We start from the raw sequence: 23,089 nt of genomic DNA on the forward strand, positions 1-23,089 counted from the left end.
TTTCATTACCCTCATGTGTCTGGATGAGATACGCGTTTTAAACAATTGCCGTTTTGAGCGGCGATTTTCGCTAAGCCATCAACCATTTCCTTATGTTTAATGTTAGCCATGGTGTGCGTTTCGCGCCCTCCCCCTCCACCCCCCCCCCCCCTCCCCGCTAATGGCGACCCCGTCGTTCCATTTCCCAAAAGCACGACGAATCGGCGGCACGCGCTGCGTCACTGCAAACCGGTGCGTGCGAGGGTTATTGACAGCAGCGAGCATCCGTGCATTGTGCTACTCAAGTACCTGTGTATCATACAGTATGGATATTACGTGACAGATTCTTATTTTTGTAACATAGTTTATGTTCGCTGGTGTAAAAAGAAAAAAAGTTCTATCCCCTACTTCACACTCGTAGGGGGCATTTTTTTCTTCTTACTTTATAAGCTCTCCCTCATGGTTCAATGGTATCTCCACACCAAATTTCATCGAAATTGGTTCGGCAGTTTAGTTGTGAAAATGTGACGAAGTCCATTTCGCATTTAATAATATCAGTTTGGAAGAATGGATTAAACGCTTTGAGGATTAATGTTTATGGAATACTCCGTCAGTTCTCGGATGAACATAGACTTATTGAGTAAACAGTATTAATGACCCACAAAAATACTTATTTAGTAGTTCGTTAAGAATTGGCTATCAGCTTCTTAGGTCATCGTCAGATAACTTAATATAATACAGGTTGTCCCACAACTTCAGCGAGAGTTCATATCTGTACATCGATCATTATACAAAGATTACGTTCACCATTTTATTCATATGAAGCCTAACCCACTATCCACTTGTATGACATATTTGGTTTATGCATTCGTATACGGTAGTTTTAATATCTGAATATACCATAATATAAGATTTATTTGCTCAGATTCTCTTTGGGTATTACGTTATGCTTGCGTTTTATAACGAGAGTCATAAAATATCACATATTTTTGTAACAATCTTTGTAAAAGCATGAACCCTCGTTGACGTTGTGTGGATTATCTACACTATTGGCCATTAAAATTGCTACACCAAGAAGGAATGCAGATGATAAACGGGTATTCATTGGACAAATATATTACACTAGAACTGACATGTGATTACATTTTCACGCTGTTTAGGTGTATTGATCCTGAGAAATCAGTACCCAGAACAACCACCTCTGGCCGTCATAACGGCCTTGATACGCCAGGGCATTGAGTCAAACAGAGTTTGGACGGCGTGTAAAGGTACAGCTGCCCGTGTAGCTTCAACACCATACCACAGTTCATCAAGAGTAGTGACTGGCGTATTGTGACGAGCCAGTTGCTCGGCCACCATTGACCAGACGTTTTGAATTGGTGAGAGATCTTGAGAATGTGCTGGCCAGGGCAGCAGTTGAACATTCCTTGTATTCAGAAAGGCCCGTACAGGACCTGCAACAAGCCGTCGTGCATTAACCTGCTGAAATGTAGGGTTTCGCAGGGATCGAATGAAGGGTAGAGCCACGGGTCGTAACACGTCTGAAATGTAACGTCCACTGTTCAAAGTGCTGTCAATGCGAACAAGAGGTGACCGAGACGTGTAACAAATGGCACCCCATACCATAACGCCAGGGGATACGCCAGTGTGGCGATGACGAATACACGCTTCCAATGTGCGTTCACCACGATGTCGCCAAACACGGATGCAACCATCATGATGCTGTAAACAGAACCTGGATTCATCCGAAAAAATGACGTTTTGTCATTCGTGCACCCAGGTTCGTCGTTGAGTACGCCATCGCAGACGCTCCTGTCTGTGATGCAGCGTCAAAGGTAACCGCAGCCATAGTCTCCGAGCTGATAGTCCATGCTGCTGCAAACGTCGTCGAACTGTTCGTGCAGATGGTTGTTGTCTTGCACATGTCCCCATCTGTTGACTCAGGGATCGAGACGTGGCTGCACGATCCGTTACAGCCATGCGCATAAGATGCCTGTCATCTCGACTGCTAGTGGTGCGAGGCCGTTGGGATGCAGCACGGCGTTCCGTATTACCCTCCTGAACCCAACGATTCCATATTCTGCTAACAGTCATTGGATCTCGACCAACGCGAGCAGAAATGTCGCTATACGATAACGCGCAATCGCGATAGGCTACAATCCGACCTTTGTCAAAGTCGGAAACGTGACGGTACGCTTTTCTCCTCCTTACACGAGGTTTCACAACAACGTTTCACCAGGCAACGCCGGTCAGCTGTTGTTTGTGTATGAGAAATCGGTTGGAGACTTTCCCCATGTCAGCACGTTGTATGTGTCGCCTCCGGCGCCAACCTTCTGTGAATGCTCTGAAAAGCTAATCATTTGCATATCACAGCATCTTCTTCCTGTCGATCAAATTTCGCGTCTTTAACACGTCATCTTCGTGGTGTAACAATTTTAATGGCCAGTAGTGTATTTAGTATTAACTTATCTGATGATGGGCTAGGAAGCTGAAAGCCGCTTCATAACGAACTATGAAATAAATATTATTAAGAAACATTAATACCGTGTATTCAAGCTTTTAACTTTTTGGCGACTGTATAAGCACTGTATTCATTATGTTGGACCATATTACTAGAACGTTTCAACCAATAAAGACAGTTTCACAAATGATACAGGTCAAACGTCAAAGAGTTAACAGCTTTTTCAAAGGGTACTCATGGTTCCCTATGACGGGTTAAATTCTACAAACGATGATTCGATTTTGATGAAACAAAGCCTGTATGTTGTAACCCGCTACACTGTAGCTACCTGAGAGACCCCCATGAAAATTCATTCTGTAGTTTTAGAGCTTAGCGTATTCAACGGAGAAAGAGACGCGACGGTTTTAGATAAATTTTAAATCACAGTACGATATTGCTGTGCCTGTGTTATTCGGAATTACTATTACATGCATCCATGTCAGAAGGAACAGGCATTGCGGCTGCTACAGTCGTCATGAAAAACTTGAAATGTATTCGCAGTTACGAATATGTTCCGACGTCATCTATATAATGGAACGACGACAGTGAAAATTTGTACCGGACAGGCGACCGCACGCGATAAGAGGGAAGTCCACGTTCGAGTCCCGGACCGGCACAAATTTTCGCTGTCGCTCCATTACACACCTGATGGCAGTACACATTCACAAGTGCTGTGCCCCTTTCCCCCTCCAGCACCAACACGACAGGAAGCGGCGGCGACGACTGCCCACGACCCGAGACAACGCTCCAACGCGATGCGCTAGTAGAAGGCAGGCCCTGTCTTGCGACAGAGCGTTTCGACATGTCTTCGGTTACAACGACTGTCCGCCAGGGAGCTCTGAGGGGAAAAGTCGCCACCACTCACAGTGGCAAGAAGTATTACAGCTTCCAGGGCATCCCTTATGCCAAGCCGCCGGTTGGCCCACTCAGGTTCAAGGTTAGTAGTCGAGTTTTAAAGTCAGCTGACTTGTCTCACCGACGCGTCTTTATAGGAACTGTAGTAGAGTCAGGTGTTCTTCTTTCAAGAAAATGATTGAACAGATGCTATTATGCGGGTTTTTATGGCAACTTAGAAGTTACAAACCGTCTTCCAAGACAGTACAAGTACTCCATACACCTCAGGTCAAGCTCCCTTCACCCTCCCCACCCCAAAAGACTGTCGTGTGAACCCCTTGCCAGTGGGTAGTCTTTACTCAGTTCTGTAAAACGTAAACATGTTTTAAGTGATGGGTATTATAACGAAAATGAGGCCTACAAAATTTTTTCTTTGGTGTCATTATCTTAAATCTTACCACATTGTTGTACGTAGGACCCTTCGTACATTGTTAGATGCAGGTAGTGTGACGTCTCCAATTAAACGATCTTCCTTTGAATGTGGTTGGCAGTTTAACAGCCGGCCGTTGTGGGCGAGTAGTTCTAGGCACTTCAGTCCGGAACCGTGCTGCTGCTACGATCGCAGGTTCGAATTCTGCCTCGGGCATGGATGTGTGTGATGGCCTTAGCTTAGTTAGGTTTAAGTAGTTCTAATTCTAGGGCACTGATGACCTCAGATGTTAAGTCCCATAGTTCTCACAGCCATTTTCGACAATTTAACAAATAATATTATCCGTAAACGTAATTTTCGTGTGTGAAATTATTCGATGACTACATTTTGCGATTACTTACACCTGCTTTCGAAAATCCTTCCTAACCTGCATTCTCGTGTGTTTTTGGTAAGCACACAAAATCACTGCACATATTTGTGGATTTTCAGTCTTAAATTACACATTTCCACTTTGTTGCTGTGGTTTACAGTCCAGAGACTGATTTGATGCAGCTCTCCATGCTGCTCTATCCTCTTCATCTCCGAATAACTACTGCAGCGGACATACTTCTGAATCTGCTTAGAGTGTTCATCCCTAGGTCTCCATTTACGATTTTTACCCTTCACGCACCTCTCCAATACTGAAATGATGACCGCGCGCGAGCGCGCTTGTGTGTGTGTGTGTGTGTGTGTGTGTGTGTGTGCGTGTGTGTGTGTGTGTGTGTCTTTAACAGTTCCTTTCGCGTTTTCATTAGTTTGCCATTGCATAGTATACTGTAGTCGTTTAAGGATATGTTACCCTGTGGCCATGCCTTCTGTATGTGGAAATTTTTTATTGTAAGTTTGTAGCATAGGCTATGGCTGGATTTTCGTATTTTTAAGTCTATTTTAGTTGGATGATAGTTGTGGGCTATAAAGTCGTCAGCAAATGTGATATTGATGCTGTTACTTTTAAGAACACTGGGGTGTCCTGAACAGTTCCTCGGCAATGGCACACTAGCTGGATGCACAGCACTCAGTAGCAACAGTAACACTGTCTTTTGATTAGTAGAGATGTATTATTTACTTTCGAAATTCCGCAAAACATGTTTTTTTGTCTGAATGATGCATGTTGTTTAAATTCATTACGTCCTTGTTTTTTGACTCATCAGTCTTCTGGTTTGATGCAGTCCGCTACGAATTCGTGTTGTGTGCCAACCTCTGCCTCTCAGGACAGCACTTGCAACCTATGTCTTCAATTATTTGCTAGATGTATTCCAATCTCTTTCTTTCTCTATAGTTTTTACGTTCTACAGATCTCTCTAGTACTATGGAAGTTAGTCCTTGATGTCTTAACATATATCCTACCATCATGCCCCTTCTTTTTGTCAGTGTTTTCGACTTATTCCTTTCCTCTCCGTTTCTGTGCAGGACCTCCTCATTCCTTACCTTATCAGTCCACCTAATTTTCAACATTCGCCTGTAGCACCACATCTCAAGGGTTCGACTCTCATCTGTTTCAGTTTTCCCATCGTCCATATCTCACTGGCACACAATGCTGTGTTCCAAACGTATGTTCTCAGAAATTTCTTCCTAAAATAAGACCTTTGTCTGATACAAGCAGACTTCTCCTGGCCAGGAACGCCCTTTTCGCCAGTGCTAGCCTGCTTTTTATGTCCCCCTTGTCCGTCCATCATGGCTTATTTTCCTGCCAAGTAGCTGAATTCCTTCGTCTATTTCATAACTCTAATACTGATGTAAAGTATCACACTGTTCTCATATTTACTACAATCCATAACTTCCGTCTTTATTCGATTTACTCTTAATTCATGTTTTGTACTCACCAGACGGTTCATTTCGTTCAACACATACTGTAATTTTTCACTGAGGATAGGAACGTCATCAGCGAATCTTATCGTTGATATCCTTTCATCTTGAATTTTTAATCTCACTCTTGAAGCTTTCTTTTATTTCTGTCCCTGCTTCTTTGATGAACAGATTGGACGGTAGGGGCGAAAGACTACATTCATGAATTTCATCCTTTTTAATCCGAGCAGTTCTTACTTGCTCTTACACTCTTACTGTTGCCTCATGGTTCGTGTATACATAGTATATTGCCCGCCTTTCCCTACAGCATTTGCCTTTTTTTCAGAATTTCAGGCCTCTTGCATCATTTTACATCGTCGAACGTTTTTTCATGTCGAGAGATTCAATGAACGTGTCTCGATTTCTCATAAGTCTTGCTCCTATTGTGGACCGCAACGTTAGAACTGCCTCTCTGATGTCTTTATCTTTCCTAAAGCGAAAACGATAGTCATGTAACAAATCATCAATTTTCTTTTCCATTCTTCTCTATATTATTCCAGTCAGCAAAATGTAAACATGAATTGTTAAGCGGATTGTGCTATAAATCTTGCTTCGATTCTTTCTATCTTGAGGATCGTATGAATGGTGTTTTCCCGAAAGTCTGATAGTATATCGCCAGTCTCATACATTCTACACACCAACATGTATAGTCGTTTTGATGTCATTTCCTCCAATGATTTTATAAATTCTGATTGGATATTACCTATCCCTACTGCTTTGTTTTACATTAAGTCTTTCAAATATCTTCTAAATTCCAACAAAGGATCCTCCACCTCTTGCCTATCGACTCTTGTTCCTTCTTCTATCTCTCCATTAGATAAGCCTTCCCCTCATAGAGACCCTCAGTATACTCTTTGCACCTATTCGCTCTCTCTTCTGCATTTGACAGTGGAACTGTCATTCCACTCTCAATGTTACCGCCCTTGCATATTTAATTTCATCGCAGGTTGTTAAGACTTTTTTATATGCTACGTTTGTCCTTCAGACAATCATTTCTTTTTCGGTTTCTTCATGCTTTTATGCAGAAATTTCGCCTTTAGCGTCCCTAAACTTACTTTTTATTTCGTTCCTAGGAGACCTGTGTTTCTGTACTTCTGAATTTCCCTGAACATTTTTGTAATTCCTTCTTTCATCGATCGGCTGAAGTATTTCATCCGTTATCCACGGTTTCCTCGCAGTTTCCTTCATTGTACTTACGGTTTTGTTTCCAACTCCCGTATTCTGTATTCGAGCTTTTGTCTCCCACTGCAGGTATTACCCCCACACTTCCACGACCACCCTGATAAATCCTTGATACCTGAGGATGAGTTCCCTCAACCAATTTCTTCTTTTAGTTAAGTTGTGACGTAAATTAATTTTTTCCAAAATCCGATTCAGTATCTCGCCATTTGTAATACGATCCACTCATGGTATCCTCATTTTTTTTTTTTTTGCTTCTTTCCTCCCCCAATGCTATTCCTTCGTGTCACCAATTGTGCTTTCATGGACCATAATTAAGTATCATTTATAACCCATGTAAGCAAGCTGGACATAGCAGCAATCACAATCAATAGTAATAAAATACTATGCAGAACTATCTTGACCACCCAAAAGCACTTTTATTCGTTATTACCGGTTTCGACCTGATGATGATCATCTCCGGACCATACGTCAGGGATGACATATGGAGATGGTGACACGGAAGAGGAACTGTGAATACCACCCACTGAATCGACGACATCAGTGAGTGGTATCCACAGTTCCTACTCTGTGCTATCGTCTACACACGTCGTCAGTGGAGTATGGACCAAAGATGTTCCACATCGGATTGACAAAAAGTGTTTCTAAGTGACGAGTACTGTTCTGTGTTATACTTTATTTGATGTCGTTGCTTATTTGTACTCGTGGGTTTTCTCATAATGAAATAATAATATTGTAAATTTGAAATAAATTTAACATGGTCGTTTCTACAATAGTATAAAGTGATAAAATTACTTTAGTACGAAATGTGGTTAACTAAAAGTAGTTACAATTTACTCTAGGTTGAATAAAGTATGTGTCTCTACACTCTGCCTCTGTGAGGCAGACCGCGAAGACCTCGCGGTCCGTAGTGTCTAGTCGCACGACGAGGCCCATACAATGGGCTTAAAGTGAATTTGCTACAGCTTGTTTATAGAAGTGACAAAACCTTATGGTTATTCATCAAGTTTTATAAAGTTGACTTGGGACATGGCTTGTTTTAGGCAAACATTTAAATAATATTTTATGTAAGTACTACACGTGGCATCCTGTAGGATGACCATATCTAATATAATTTACTAGCACATTATAATATTAATTTTTTCCAGGTTCTGAAGAAGACGTTATCAATAACGTTGAAACCTAGGTAAACGATAAAGTTAACCTGCAACTGTAGGCTGTATATTCTTATATAAACAATATCAGTTGCTGTCGCTGCATAAAAATGTTAAAAAAATGTTAAAAATTACCCTTAATATTTATGCAGTTGCTTCTCTTTCCTCCAAACGCCTCTTTAATTTCCCTATAGGAGGCTTCAATTTTTCCCTAGTTATGCAAGCTTCTACAGCCTCCTCCTCCTACTCCTCCTCCTCCTCCTCCTCCTCCTCCTCCACCACCACCATCGCCTCCTACTCCTCTTCCTCTTTCTCATACCCCTCCCCTGCATTCTCGAGATAGGAAGCCAGCATCCTTTGGTCAGACAAGGGATTCAGAAGTGCAAGGACAAGGCTTCTTTGGCATCCCAGGGGTCTCACCCCCTCCTTCTCACTCCAAATCACAACCAGTTTTTATGGATGTCACCCCTTCATCAGCGACGATCACTGACCCAGTGACATGACCTCCGTTGGCTTGTTTTTGTCTAACCTGGACTCTTACCACATAACAATCGAGTGAAACAGCAATGGATATTGCCGTCACCTACTGGAAATACAATAACTTGTTACCTCTTATTCTACATTCTGTCCTGCTGATCAAGAAATGCACTTTGATGATACCCACCTCCAGCATTTTGTGGTTATCAGGTGTTTTTGTTAGAACCATGCCAGCCCTGAAACAGCATCTGGAAGGGTCTGCACTTGGGGTCACACCAATGTCAGCAGTGACTGGCTGCCCCTTAGTACCAACAAGGAAGCGGTAGTGGCACGAGTGCGAATGGCCCCACCATTTGCAAAGCCTACCTCCACCCAGGTAGCCAACATTTTTATGTTGGACTGCCTACCTTAACACAGGAAATCCCACCCCCATATCTCCTCCTCCGGGATGTCAGTGAACACCACCCCGTGTAAGTGGGTGCAACTTAGCTGTCAGAGCCACTCATGGCACCTTGTCCGTCATCGAACTCATTTTCTCCTCCACTGTTCTTGTGGCTCCACTACACTGGTCACTTTTCGGTGAGTCTATCGTTCCCCTACCGCAATCAGGCGGAGGGGCTTCCATGTTGGATATTCTGCAGAGCTAGTTGGCCTTTATATATATATATATATATATATATATATATATATATATATATATATATATATATATCTGCTGTACACTTCGACACCTCTCTCCAGGAGGTGGTCACACAAGACGTCTCTGACTCTATTCTTCATGCTGCTGGCACTGCTATGCCCATATCTAGAGGTCGTCGTCGTCGTCGACCGATACTGTGGTCGGCGGAGTACATAGCAATCGCTATCCAGGACCACTCAGAGTTGCTGCAACGATTAACGATTTAAATGACACCCTTAATAGACTAACCTTATCGCTTTTAAGCATCTCCATGCTAAGACTCGCTGCCTTATTAACCAGAGGTAAAAGGAATTCTGGGAGCGCTGTTTCCTACCTGGGGGCAGAATCATCTTCATACTACGTTTGGTCCAATCTCCATAGTCTTCGGGACTGCCAGTGACAGTCAACTGTTCGGGGTCTTTTCCTACGGTGTGCTCCATAAGTTCTTGCAGAACACTTTGTGACAGCATTGGCTTCCTCTTCCTATTCTGCTATCCTTCTCTGTCAGAAACAATGAGTCGGAGAAACCTCCCTCTGTTTCAACCCCACCAAACTGAAGCCTATAAGGAATCCTTCACTGAATGGCAATTATTGTAGGCTGTTGTTTCTTCACATGACTTAGCGCCAGGCCTAGATTCCATCCACAGCCATTGATCCAACACTTGGACGTTACCCAGAGCCAATATCTTCTCAGGGCTATACCCACACTTAAGCTTGGGGAGAACGCGACATCTCTCGATAGCTACCTGACCAATTTCCTTTGTAAACTGCTGGAGAGGATTGTTAGCTTCCTGTTAGGTTTGATACTCGGGGCTTTTGTCCCCTAAACAGTGTGGCTTCCGGGAAGACGATCTACAACAACCATTTACTCACACTGGAAACAGCAATCTGACAGACTTTTGTTAAAATCTGATACCTTGTACAGTCTTCTTTTGCCTACAGAAGGCGTACAACAGAGGTTGGCGCCATCACATTTCGGTTGGCCTCCATGACTGGGGCTTTTACGGCCTCCTGATTTTAACCCATAATTTTTTATCTCACTAGCTCTTCCAGGTTAGAGCTGGCACTTCACTCAGCACCCCTTGGATCTAGTGGAATGGTATCCCGCAGGGTTCTCACCCTCATGGCCATTAATGTGCTTGTAGCTTCGGTTGGACCTCTGGTTACCCTGCCACGATTTTTACATGTGGTACAGCTCCCACTCGGTAGCATCTGCTGAACGCCAGCTTCAAGGCACAATCCAACAAACCTCTTTATTGAACCTTTCACATGGCTTCCAGTTTCCTTCCTCCAAAACAGGGGTCATGCAGTTTTGCCATCGACCCACAACGCACCCTGATCCAGAACGTAATTTAGGCAGCAAGCGCCTAGCTGTTGTAGGACAGTCGTCTCTCTTGGACCTTATTTCAGATAGAAAGCTGACCTGGTTTTCCCATATTCATCACCCAAAGACTACCTGCATGCGAAAGCTTAATGCTCTCTGCCTCCTGGCCCACACATCTCGGGGTGCTGACTGCGCAACTCTGTCATCTTTACAGCACTCTGGTATTATACGGACTAGATTACAGTTGTCAATAGTGTTTAAAATTCTTCTGGGTATTACCGCGTCATTGCTCAAAACTAACAACAATAATAAACTAGTAGTGCCCTGAGGAAGGTCGTTGCAATTAGGCCGAAACATCTGTTTTAGTTTACTATTGTTGTTAGTTTTTAACAATGACGCAGCATAATACCCAGAAGAATTTTAATCACTATGACACCGGCCGCGGAAGCCTACGTTCGTATACAGTTGTCAATTTTATAGCTCAGCAGTTCCTTCAACTCTGAAACTACTTGATCCTGTTCATAATTATGGGGTGCATCTGGCTATTGGTCTCTTTCGCACTAGTCCCAGCGACAGTCTCCTAGCAGAAGTGCGGATTCCCCTTCTACAATACGATGGAGCCAACGCCTGGTTCCTTACGCAATCGTCATTCGACGATTCCCTGTCCTCTTTCAAACGAGGGTCGTCTCCTTCCTGGTAGCCACCTTCGGGTGGTATTGCCAGTTGGAATGCATCTCATTTTCTTCTGTTGTGATCTCCATCTACACTCACAGAAATGTGGCTCCTGTATATCTTCCCCCTCTTGGATGGTGTCTAGACCACGGATTAGGACCAATCTATTCCAGGGTCCTCAGGTCTCTGTCCCCTATCCTATTTTGGTATCTTGTACTTTCCATTCTTGAAGAGTTCCAGGATACTACCATCTTCTACACTGACAGTTCTAAAACAATAGATGTTATGGGATACGATTTTACGTCTCCTACTGGGATGGAACACTATTTACTGCTGGGATCATGTAGTGTGTTTACAGCACAGCTGCAAGCCATACCACGGCCCTCCAATTTGTCACTCAGGCCTCCATCCACAGTGTTTCAATATGTACCGACAGAATGAGCATCCTGCAGGCTATAGATCAACGCTACTCTCGTCACCCTTCGGTCTCACTATCCATGACCTCTCTGTCCTTGGCCATGCCTTCTGCTCACTTGTCTTTCTTTTGGTCCCAATTTATGTGATCATTAGAGGGAATGAATTGCTGTTTATATAGAGGGATAATTTTTGACCCCCATGTCCTTTCATGGTTTCAGATGCAGTTATGCTGATAAACACCAAATCTGTCTTTGCCCAGAAGTAGAATGACATCTGGTGCACTACGGCACACGGTAATAAACTCTGCACAATCAGGGAGACTACTACAGTTTGGCACTCTTCCTTCCACTCCTCTCAGAAGGAGTCCACTCTTTCACTCTGTCTAATCACTGATCATAACAGGCTCAACCATTGTTTCCTCTTGCGTAAAGAGGCACCCTACATGAAAGTGCCTTTTATTTTCAGTAAGTTTTCACTTTACTCCTGGAGCAGGACAAAGTGGTTGTTGTTGGGGCTTCTCTTCACGTTTTCTGAGTCTGAGACCAATGTCAGCTCCCCCTTGCGTAGATCGCTCTTCTATCTTTCTAGTGTGTGTGTGTTTTTAGCTTCCTCGCTTTATACACTCCTGGAAATGGAAAAAAGAACACATTGACACCGGTGTGTCAGACCCACCATACTTGCTCCGGACACTGCGAGAGGGCTGTACAAGCAATGATCACACGCACGGCACAGCGAACACACCAGGAACCGCGGTGTTGGCCGTCGAATGGCGCTAGCTGCGCAGCATTTGTGCACCGCCGCCGTCAGTGTCAGCCAGTTTGCCGTGGCATACGGAGCTCCATCGCAAACACTGGTAGCATGCCGCGACAGCGTGGACGTGAACCGTATGTGCAGTTGACGGACTTTGAGCGAGGGCGTATAGTGGGCATGCGGGAGGCCGGGTGGACGTACCGCCGAATTGCTCAACACATGGGGCGTGAGGTCTCCACAGTACATCGATGTTGTCGCCAGTGGTCGGCGGAAGGTGCACGTGCCCGTCGACCTGGGACCGGACCGCAGCGACGCACGGATGCACCCCAAGACCGTAGGATCCTACGCAGTGCCGTAGGGGACCGCACCGCCACTTCCCAGCAAATTAGGGACACTGTTGCTCCTGGGGTATCGGCGAGGACCATTCGCAACCGTCTCCATGAAGCTGGGCTACGGTCCCGCACACCGTTAGGCCGTCTTCCGCTCACGCCCCAACATCGTGCAGCCCGCCTCCAGTGGTGTCGCGACAGGCGTGAATGGAGGGACGAATGGAGACGTGTCGTCTTCAGCGATGAGAGTCGCTTCTGCCTTGGTGCCAATGATGGTCGTATGCGTGTTTGGCGCTGTGCAGGTGAGCGCCACAATCAGGACTGCATACGACCGAGGCACACAGGGCCAACACCCGGCATCATGGTGTGGGGAGCGATCTCCTACACTGGCCGTACACCACTGGTGATCGTCGAGGGGACACTGAATAGTGCACGGTACATCCAAACCGTCATCGAACCCATCATTCTACCATTCCTAGACCGGCAAGGGAACTTGCTGTTCCAACAGGACAATGCACGTCCGCATGTATCCCGTGCCACCCAACGTGCTCTAGAAGGTGTAAGTCAACTACCCTGGCCAGCAAGATCTCCGGATCTGTCCCCCATTGAGCATGTTTGGGACTGGATGAAGCGTCGTCTCACGCGGTCTGCACGTCCAGCACGAACGCTGGTCCAACTGAGGCGCCAGGTGGAAATGGCATGGCAAGCCGTTCCACAGGACTACATCCAGCATCTCTACGATCGTCTCCATGGGAGAATAGCAGCCTGCATTGCTGCGAAAGGTGGATATACACTGTACTAGTGCCGACATTGTGCATGCTCTGTTGCCTGTGTCTATGTGCCTATGGTTCTGTCAGTGTGATCATGTGATGTATCTGACCCCAGGAATGTGCCAATAAAGTTTCCACTTCGTGGGACAATGAATTCACGGTGTTCTTATTTCAATTTCCAGGAGTGTAATTCGATCCCTCTGACTCGTTCCGCCCACTTTTAGCGGAAAAATCTAACTTACACAAGAAATTTTTTAATTGTATGACCTGTGACCTCGTCGTTTAGTCCTAAAACACGCACAATCAATCACTCAGTATACAAAATATATACAAAGCGAAGTTCACTGTGCTCGTCTTTACATAGCGGAGTTTCTTTCGGCTTATGTGTACTTATTTGCTGTTATTAAGTTGGCTTTTATGTAAAATAGATTCCTATAAATAATGGCAGAGACTTGCTGTGTCATTATGTCGGTGACCTGTGTCGTGTTTATGGGAAAGGGGTTGGATTGGCAGATGTCTCATCTTACTGTTACCTGTCGCTGACAACATATTATAAAGCCGTTTAACTATGCTGTAGTCACATGGTGGCGAAGTAATGATTGACCAGAAGGTTACTACACATCTCTCACCATCAATTGTGGTACTTAAAGATGCATATATCTCTTCCATTCTGGAATTCCTGGACTTGTAGATTGGGCTGCACTGAGTGGAACTACTTACCACACATCCACGGTATATCTCGCAATTGGTCAACAATATGCAAGATGAGATAGGTCTTATCATGTTCCACTCCAGAACACCCATTTGAATAATACGATGCTTGACTTGTATTGAAATACCTTGGTTACTTACATCTGTTACACTGGGAATCAGTTTTAGCCTCTAGGCCTCTTTAGGTTTTGAGAGATCTGAGTTTGCGATGATGCATTTGACAGATCCACGCTGCGAAAATATTCCAGCCATTCATAATGGAGACAATGAAATCAAATTTGTCGAATACATATTGCCAGCATGTTACACCAGGGACAAGCTCTTCAGCTTGGTAGAGGGGTGAGAGCTTCAACTGTGGAGTTCTTTCTACATAATAAGTCACTAACAGCTGCAAATAACTACTCAGTGAATTGAAAATAAGTTGAATATTTAAACAAGAGCTCAATGAAGCTACTTTGTCTGCCCATATGAGACATGTAGACAGGAAATGTAGGACAGGTACACGCTGCCGGTAAACTGAAAAGCGAGCATTTCTCATTGAGGGGAAGTTGCCTCTCCCCGAAGAAGACAACAGCTACCGCATAGGGTGACTAAGAATTAATTTCCCTTCTAGCATTGTAGGAAGAGTGCAGCGATTTATGTAGACTGTCTAATGAGTTTCTTGCTTTAGTATTATTAGTTGGCTCATATCTATGTTCCATGTGGTCTTAACGGATGTTGTTAAAAGTAAACACACCCCAGTAATGGCTCTGAGCACTATGGGACTTAACAGCTGTGGTCATCAGTCCCCTAGAACTTAGAACTACTTAAACCTAACTAACCTAAGGACATCACACACATCCATGCCCGAAGCAGGATTCGAACCTGCGACCGTAGCAGTCGCGCGGTTCCGGACTGCGCGCCTAGAACCGCGAGACCACCGCGGCCGGCCACACCCCAGTACGTCTACGAAGGAAGGAAGTGCATAACCACAGTCTGGTGACTTACCTTCACTCATGCGTCTACACTCCACCCCCTGCGCCTTAAGCCCGTCGCACACCGCAGAATTGAGGATCGAAAGTAGGCAGGTCTAACAGTTTCTTTGGCTCCTCAGTTCTGCGGTGTGCGACGGGCTTAAGGGGCAAGTGGTGGAGTGTAGACGCATGAGTGAAGGTAAGTCTCCAGACTGTGGTTATGCACTTCCTTCCTTCGTAGTTCTGCAAACTAAAGAGCGAGAACGCCGGCAACGCCCATGTAAAACAACAAGTGTCCGGCATAGTTGTTAGGTCGGTTACTGTTGCTACAATGGCAGGTTGTAACGATTCCCCACTCTCTTCATCCCACTAAGTAATTACAGGGCGCTTTACAAAGTTAGACTGGCCCTCCTGGAGCACACATTATGGAGCTCCGTAACGATTTATGTGTGTTTGAAAGTGGTGTTATAGTCGGCGCACGAGCAATGAGACACAGCACCTCCGAGGTAGCGATGAAGTGGGGATTTCCCCGTACGACCATTTCATGAGTATACCGTGGATATCAGGAATCCGGTAAAACATCAAATCCCCGACATCGATGCAGCTGGAAAAAGATCCTGCCAGGACGGGGCATGGACTCGACTAATGACTGAAGTAGTGCTGAAGGGAACTGACACCATGAATCATGAAGAGCTGTCCTTAAATCCAGCCGGTCGGGGGCGGCCGAGCGGGTCTAGGCGCTACAGTTTGGAACCGCGCGACCGCTACGGTCGCAGGTTCGAATCCTGCCTCGGGCATGGATGTGTGTGATGTCCTTAGGTTAGTTAGGTTTAAGTAGTTCTAAGTTCTAGGGGACTGATGACCTCAGACGTAAAGTCACATAGTGCTCAGAGCCATTTGAATTTTTGTCCTAAAATCCGTAAGTGTATGAGGGGGTGGAGATCTCTTCTGAAAAGCACGTTACAAGGCGTCCCATATACGCTCAATAAAGTTCATGTCTGGGGAGTTTGATGATCAGCGGAAATGTTTAAACGCAGAAGAGTTTTCCTGGAGTTACTGCAACAATTCTGGACGTGTGGAGTGTCGCATTGCCCTGGTGGAACCCAAGTCGGTCGGAATGTACAATGGACATGAATGGATGCTGGTGATCAGACAGAATTCTTACATACGTGTCACCTGTCAGAGTCGTATCTAGGTGTATCATGGATACCGTATCACCCTAACTGCAAACGACCCACATCATTACACAGCCTCCACCAGCTTGAACAGCCCCTGCTGACATGCAGTGTCCATGGATTCATGAGGCTGTCTCCATAAACGTACACGTCCAACCGCTCTATACAATTTGAAACGAGACTTGGCCGACCAGGCAACGTAGGCCTATTTCCAGTCATCAACAGTCCAAATTATTGTTGACGGGCCCATACGAGGCGTAAATTTTGTATCGTGCAGTCATCAAGGGTACAGGAGTGGGCCATCGGCTCCGAAAGCCCACATTAATGATGTTTCCTTGAATGGTTCGCACTCTGACACTTGTTGATAGCCCAGCACTGAAATTTGCAGCAATTTGGGGAAGATTTGCACTTCTGTCACTCTTCAGTCGTCGTTGGCCCCGTCCTGGCAGGATCTTTTCCCAGCTGCAGCGATGTCGGGGATTTAATGTTTTACCGGATTCCTGATATTTACGGTATACTCATGAAATGGTCGTACGGGGAAATCCCCACTTCATCGCTACCTCGGAGATTCTGTGTCTCATTGCTCGTGCGCCGACTATAACACCACTTTCAAACTCATATAAATCGTTACAACCTGCCATTGTAGCAACAGTAACCGACCTAACAACTATGCCAGACACTTGTTGTTTTACATGGGCGTTGCCGGCCGCAGCGCCGTAGTGTGCCTGTTTACATGTCTTTATATTTGAATACGCATGGCTATACCAGTTTCTTTGGCGCTTCGGTGTAGTTTATCCTTTAATAAGATTCTTGGACCTAGGTGTGATACACTATTCTTAACGTACTTTCGTTGAAAAAGAGATTAATTTTATGCAATTGGAACATTATTTTTAATAATCTTCGATTTTTTCATCCCCTGCGACATGGAAAGTAGTTGCCCACGAAAAAAAGGTATTTCTTTGTAGGGAACTTACTGTAGTGTAATTTTGCGCTGGGAAACATTTTTGCCAGTAGCTGAGATTTTCGAGCTATTGAAGGAAAACTTCCACAAATGTCCTTTATAAGCCCCACCCCCTCCAACTCTCACTCTCACCCCGCATCGGTTCACAAGTGATTTCATTTACACAACTGTACAAGATCTCTGTCATACAGTTCAGATGAGTGCCTACACATGATGTAATCAGCGCTTCTAAACATAAATACGTGCAAGACCTGTTCGAGAAAATTTTCCAAACAAGTGATCCATCATTTGACGCTCGTCACACTCTTCTCCATTTTCCGTCGTACAGTTTCACCTGTCTGAGATTTCGCGTTAATAGTGATACGCTCTCCATGCAAATTTTGCACCTGGGTATCCCTCGTGTCCCTCTCGGTCAGGCGCCCCAAGCGCCGCTAATAATAGTCACACATGCTGTATAGAAATCTTACAGTTGGGGTACCTCTGGCACCAATATTTGCTTGGCGTCCCAAGCGGTTGTTTGTGTCTGTTGGCCTTAAACTGGCCCTGGTTACGTATGATGAGAAAGGGCGTTCAAAAGTTTGTACGCAGATCAAGAAATCAGCTCTGTTTGTAGGTAGAGGACAAAAAGGTTACTGACCAACCATACCCGGATTAGGTCCGTCAGACGACATGGAGGAAGGATAGAGACACAGTGATTCCGTCGTTATACCGAGTTATAATTCCTCACAAAATGCAGCGGTTCAGTGCTCTGTTGAAATATCACAGGTGGAGTTTCGTAAGTACTTGCAGTACCTCTGGTTCAGTAATGTGCCCGGTACAGCGGGTAACGTTCAGATTGACCTCAATATGTAACACTCGATGTCACAATTTGTTGTACCTGATGGTAACAAAATACACATTTGTTGTGTGTCGGCTATGTGATTTAACAAAACTACTTTCCAGATTTTGAATACCCCAGTGGCATGCCGAAAGAAGTGGCGCAGAGGTTAACTTAGTGGATCAGCATTCGGGAGAATGATGCATCCACTCTGCACCCGGCTATACAGATTCGGTTTTCTGTGATTTCCATAAATTACTTCAGACAAATGTCGGGATGGTACCTTTGAAAGGGCACTGCCGATTCCCTTCCCCATCCTTCAAATTATACTAGCTTGTGTTCCGCCTCTAATGGTTTTGTTCTCAACGGGGCGTTAAAACAAGCTCTTCCTTTTTTCATTGTGGCGTCTAACGCGGAAGCGGCCATGAGTGGCTGTTGTAGAAACTACATCCAGTCACTTTATCGAAACATGTAATTCGACTGGTAGCAGTTTATATCGAAATTAACCATAGCTATACAACTGTCACCCTGTTAGACATCCTAAGTGAGTAGAACACATTGCCTATGGCTGGGGTCGCTGCAGCATTCGCACGAAAACAGTACTTTTTGACAATCAGCGTGCCAGCAGTGGAATTACCGTACCGATGAGACACAGAAGTTTGTACTTTTTGGAGAGTGGGAGCCGATAATACGCCATGCAAAATACTAGACCAGCCTGTACCTAACGGAAGTTTACACATGATTCGTCGTTCCACCGTGCAGCCGTTACTACAGTCGACACTTCGTTGTCCATTACTCACATCTAGGCAAATTGGACATCTTGTGCTGCGATCAGATTAAGTGATTCTGCACTCATTCGTCACTGGGAACGACCTTCTCTCATTGGTTACATAACCATGTAACTGTCATAGAATATCCTGTAGTACTCAAAATGTCATTGGATGAAATTTGCTTTCACTTCTCAACTCCGTTTAGCAGTTCTTCTGCGACTGAGATTCGAGTAATATTGACTTTACGGTCACAAAGGCCATCGTGCTTCTGGGTATATTTGTAATTTTAAACACTCATTGCTGGTGCAGTGTTCCCAGAATCCTCTATGTTTGGATTTAACGAGGCACTGTTCGTAAGTATGCAATTTTTGGCAAATTTGAACATATTCTTTCGTGTAAGATAATGTTGAAATAACTAAGATTCACATTATTACCTGTTTATGCATCAGCAGTGCTAGAATTATTGCACTTCAACACAGTAGTAAAAGAACGGGGAATGTTTACTGGAGAAGCCTTGAAATTATCACATAATTAACCAGATGGTCGGAGAAATATAATGCATCTGCCTCCATTGATTGAAAGGTTTAAGACAGGTACAGTGAAAATTGGCAAAACATGATTTACAGTTGCCTGTCTGATGTGGTATATTATTGCGATGGCTTTTAAGCAGCACTAACATGGATATACCGTTTTATGGAAAAAAATTAGTCAGTTAACTCGCCACTTCCGATTCGGAATTGTAATTTTATCTGAATATAACGTGACAAGTTAACCAAGAACTCCTTATCCAAGGACTGTGCAGCAAAAAACGACGTTGCAGTTATGTGTTTTATGCCTCAGGTATGAAAACAACAAAACAAGGCTGAGTGTATAGACAGATAATAAAGCACAATTGTTGTGTTGAAAAAATGCATTGATTTATACTTTATCTCCTTATAGTGCTGATACATTGCAGAAATATTAAGATATTGTTTAGATTTATTGATGCGTGCAGAATGCAAAAGGAAAGTGTTATTCCTTTGTTGTCCGGAGTGGGACGTGAGCGATCATAGTTAGAATGTTTTGTCTTTGTCGTTGCTGTTATTGTTAGTATGATTGTGTGCGTTTGTGCGTGCGTGCGCAGTGGTATGATGGAGAATGAGATGTGAGAGACATTTTGATGAGTTGTGCAGTGGCGTCTGCGGTATGAGGGTATAGAATGGGAGAAACGACATTTCACATACTTGTCCCGATGTGTCTACGACCATGGCTTCGCCTCACACAATGTTGGGTCGGAAGAACTCATTCCCGTCTCATACACTATTTCATCAACACTATCTGATGCGTAATGTGGAACTGAAAACTAGATGTCATGAGAGGCGAACCCGCCAGTATAAAAGGTGGTTGGGAGTATTTTGTTGGAAGCATTGAGCAGCGATTACAACACAGTGAGTTTGTGTTGGTCCATCATGGCCAGGGGACATCGGCTGGTTAAATAATTTTCAGTGTCAATATAATTCACCAATAACCTTTTACATTAAGATATTATTTTATTCTATTGAGAATGCCGTCTTCAGGTTCCTCAAGCATCCATCAAAATAAACGAATTTGTCGTATAGCGCCGTGAATCAATGGATATCGTGAATTCAGTCGTTCTACAATTACTTCATTCGAAGACGGAGTTGCTATCACGACTTCGAATGAGGCAATTGTAGAACGAATGAATTTACGATATCCAGTGCTTAATGGCGCTATACGAGAAGTTCATTTATTTGGATACATGCGTATGGGGCCTGAAGATGGCATAATGAAATGCCGAAACTGCTAACCTTCACAACAGAATAAAATACTATCTTAAATGACACGGCTGTTGGTGAATTTTATTAACATTGACAATTACACAATGTGTCGCTCGAGAGAGCTAAGTGTCTTCGAACGCGTTCTAGTTACCGGTTGCCATCTGAGTAACAAATCCTTCAGGGACATTTCAAACCTTATCCAGCTGCCTACAACCACTCTTGGTCTAGTGGAAACGCGAAGAAGTAAGAACAGCTAAACCCAGACCAGGTAGAGCTCACATATGACAGACAGCGGCCGTCTAGAACTGCGGAGGATGAGTGTATAATAATCACATGAAATCAAGGGAAGGAATAACTCGTGAGCTTCAAAATGATACCAGCAGCCCGACTAGTGCAATGGACGGCGCTTAAGAAGTTGAAAAGAATGGAGCACAGTTATCGAGCAGCTCCTCGTAAGCCCTGATTGCCCATCGATGCATGAGGTGCTGTAAAGAACGACGCCACCGGATAGTGGATGACTGTGAACGAGTAATTTGGAGCGATGAATATCCCTGTACTCTATCTGATGGAAATATTCGGGTTTGGCGAATCCTTGAGAACTTCTCCATCCATCATGTGTAGCGCCAACACTGAAGTATGAATCTACATCTACATCCATACTCCTCAAGCCACCTGACGGAGTGTGGCGGAGGGTACTTTGAGTACCACTATCGCTTCTCCCTTCTATTCCAGTGTGATATTGTTCGTGGAAAGAGATTGTGGGCTCTAATCTCTCTGATTTCTTCATCATGGTCTCTTCGCGACATATACGTAGGAGGGAGCAATATACTGCTTGACTCTTCGGTGAAGGTATCTTCTCGAAACTTCAACAAAAGCCCGTACCGAGCTACTGAGCGTCTCTCCTGCAGAGTCTTCCACTGGAGTTTATCTATCATCTCCATAACTCTTTCACGATTACTAAATGATCCTGTAACGAAGCGCGCTGCTCTCCGTTGGATCTTCTCTGTCTCTTCTATCAACCCTATCTGGTACGGATCCCACACTGCTGAGCAGTATTCAAGCAGTGGGTGAATAAGCGTACTGTAACCTACTTCCTTTGTTTTCGGATTGCATTTCCTTAGGATTCTTCCAATGAATCTCAGTCTGGCATCTGCTTTACCGACGATCAACTTTAAATAATATTTCCATTTTAAATCACTCCTAATGTCTACTCTTAGATAATTTATGGAATTAACTGCTTCCAGTTGCTGACCTGCTATATTGTAGCTAAATGGTAAAGGATCTTTCTTTCTATGTATTCCCAGCACATTACACTTGTCTACATTGAGATTCAATTGCCATTCCCTGCACCATGCATCAATTTGCTGCAGATCCTCCTGCATTTCAGTACAATTTTCCATTGTTACAACCTCTCGATATACTACAGCATCATCCGCAAAAAGCCTCAGTGAACTTCCGATGTTATCCACAATGTCATTTGTGTGTATTGTGAATAGCAACAGTCCTACGACACTGCTCTGTGGCACACCTGAAATCACTCTTACTTCGGAAGACCTCTCTGCATTGAGAATGACATGCTGCGTTCTGTTATCTAGGAGCTCTTCAATCCAATCACACAATTGGTGTGATAGTCCATATGCTCTTACTTTGTTCACTAAACGACTGTGGGGAACTGTATAGAACGCCTTGCGGAAGCCAAGAAACGCTGCATCTACCTGGTAACCCGTGTCTATGGTCCTTAAGATTCGTGGACGAATAGCGCGAGCTGCGTTTCACAGGATCGTCTTTTTCGAAACCCATGCTGATTCCTACATAGTAGATTTCTAGTCTCCATAAAAGTCATTATACTGGAACATAATGCGTGTTCCAAAATTCTACAACTGATCGACGTTAGAGATAAAGGTCTATAGATCTGTACATCTGTTCGACATCCCTTCTTGAAAACGGGGAATGACGTGTTACGGTATGAGAGTGTTCTCCATGATTAGGACGTTGTCCCCTCGCGGTGTTTACGGAAACGCTAAATACACAAGGATATAAAACAGTTTACAGCTTAATGTTCTGCATACAACAGTGGGATAGTTCACAGACGATGAGTGAATCAACGTGACAAGGCACTCTCTCATAAAGGTGCCTTTGTCTGGCAGTGGTCTGTGTATAGTAATATTCCTGAGTTGACTTGCCTGTCCAGAGTCCCGACAAAAACTTAATGGAACACATTTAGGATGAGTTAGAACGTCGACATCGCTGCAGACCCCAGCGTCTACATCAACATGATTACTCTGCAATTCACATTTAAGTGCTTGGCAGAGGGTTCATCGAACCACAATCATACTATCTCCCTACCATTCCACTCCCCAACAGCGCGCGGGAAAAGCGAACACCTAAACCTTTCCGTTCGAGCTCTGATTTCTCTTATTTTATTTTGATGATCATTCCTACCTATGTAGGTTGGGCTCAACAAAATATTTTCGGATTCGGAAGAGAAAGTTGGTAACTGAAATTTCGTAAATAGATCTCGCCGCGACGAAAAACGTCTTTGCTTT

General features: G+C 44.3%; 1 protein-coding gene across 2 annotated transcripts in view; it reads left to right on the forward strand.

Moving 5' to 3' along the window:
• Positions 1–23,089, forward strand: part of LOC124777279 (esterase E4-like) — a 123,915-nt gene that overhangs the window by 27,523 nt on the left and 73,303 nt on the right. The window contains exon 1 of one of the 2 annotated variants that reach the window (XM_047252620.1): positions 3,251–3,416. The exons of the other annotated variant lie outside the window; for it this stretch is intronic. Coding sequence (XP_047108576.1) covers positions 3,282–3,416 — 135 coding nt within the window. The 5' untranslated portion in view covers positions 3,251–3,281. Of the gene's footprint in view, positions 1–3,250; positions 3,417–23,089 lie in introns of those variants that run through there. 2 annotated transcript variants of the gene reach the window in all.

This window comes from Schistocerca piceifrons, chromosome 2 (assembly GCF_021461385.2).
Source record: "Schistocerca piceifrons isolate TAMUIC-IGC-003096 chromosome 2, iqSchPice1.1, whole genome shotgun sequence".
In the NCBI taxonomy this organism is placed as follows: domain Eukaryota; kingdom Metazoa; phylum Arthropoda; class Insecta; order Orthoptera; family Acrididae; genus Schistocerca; species Schistocerca piceifrons.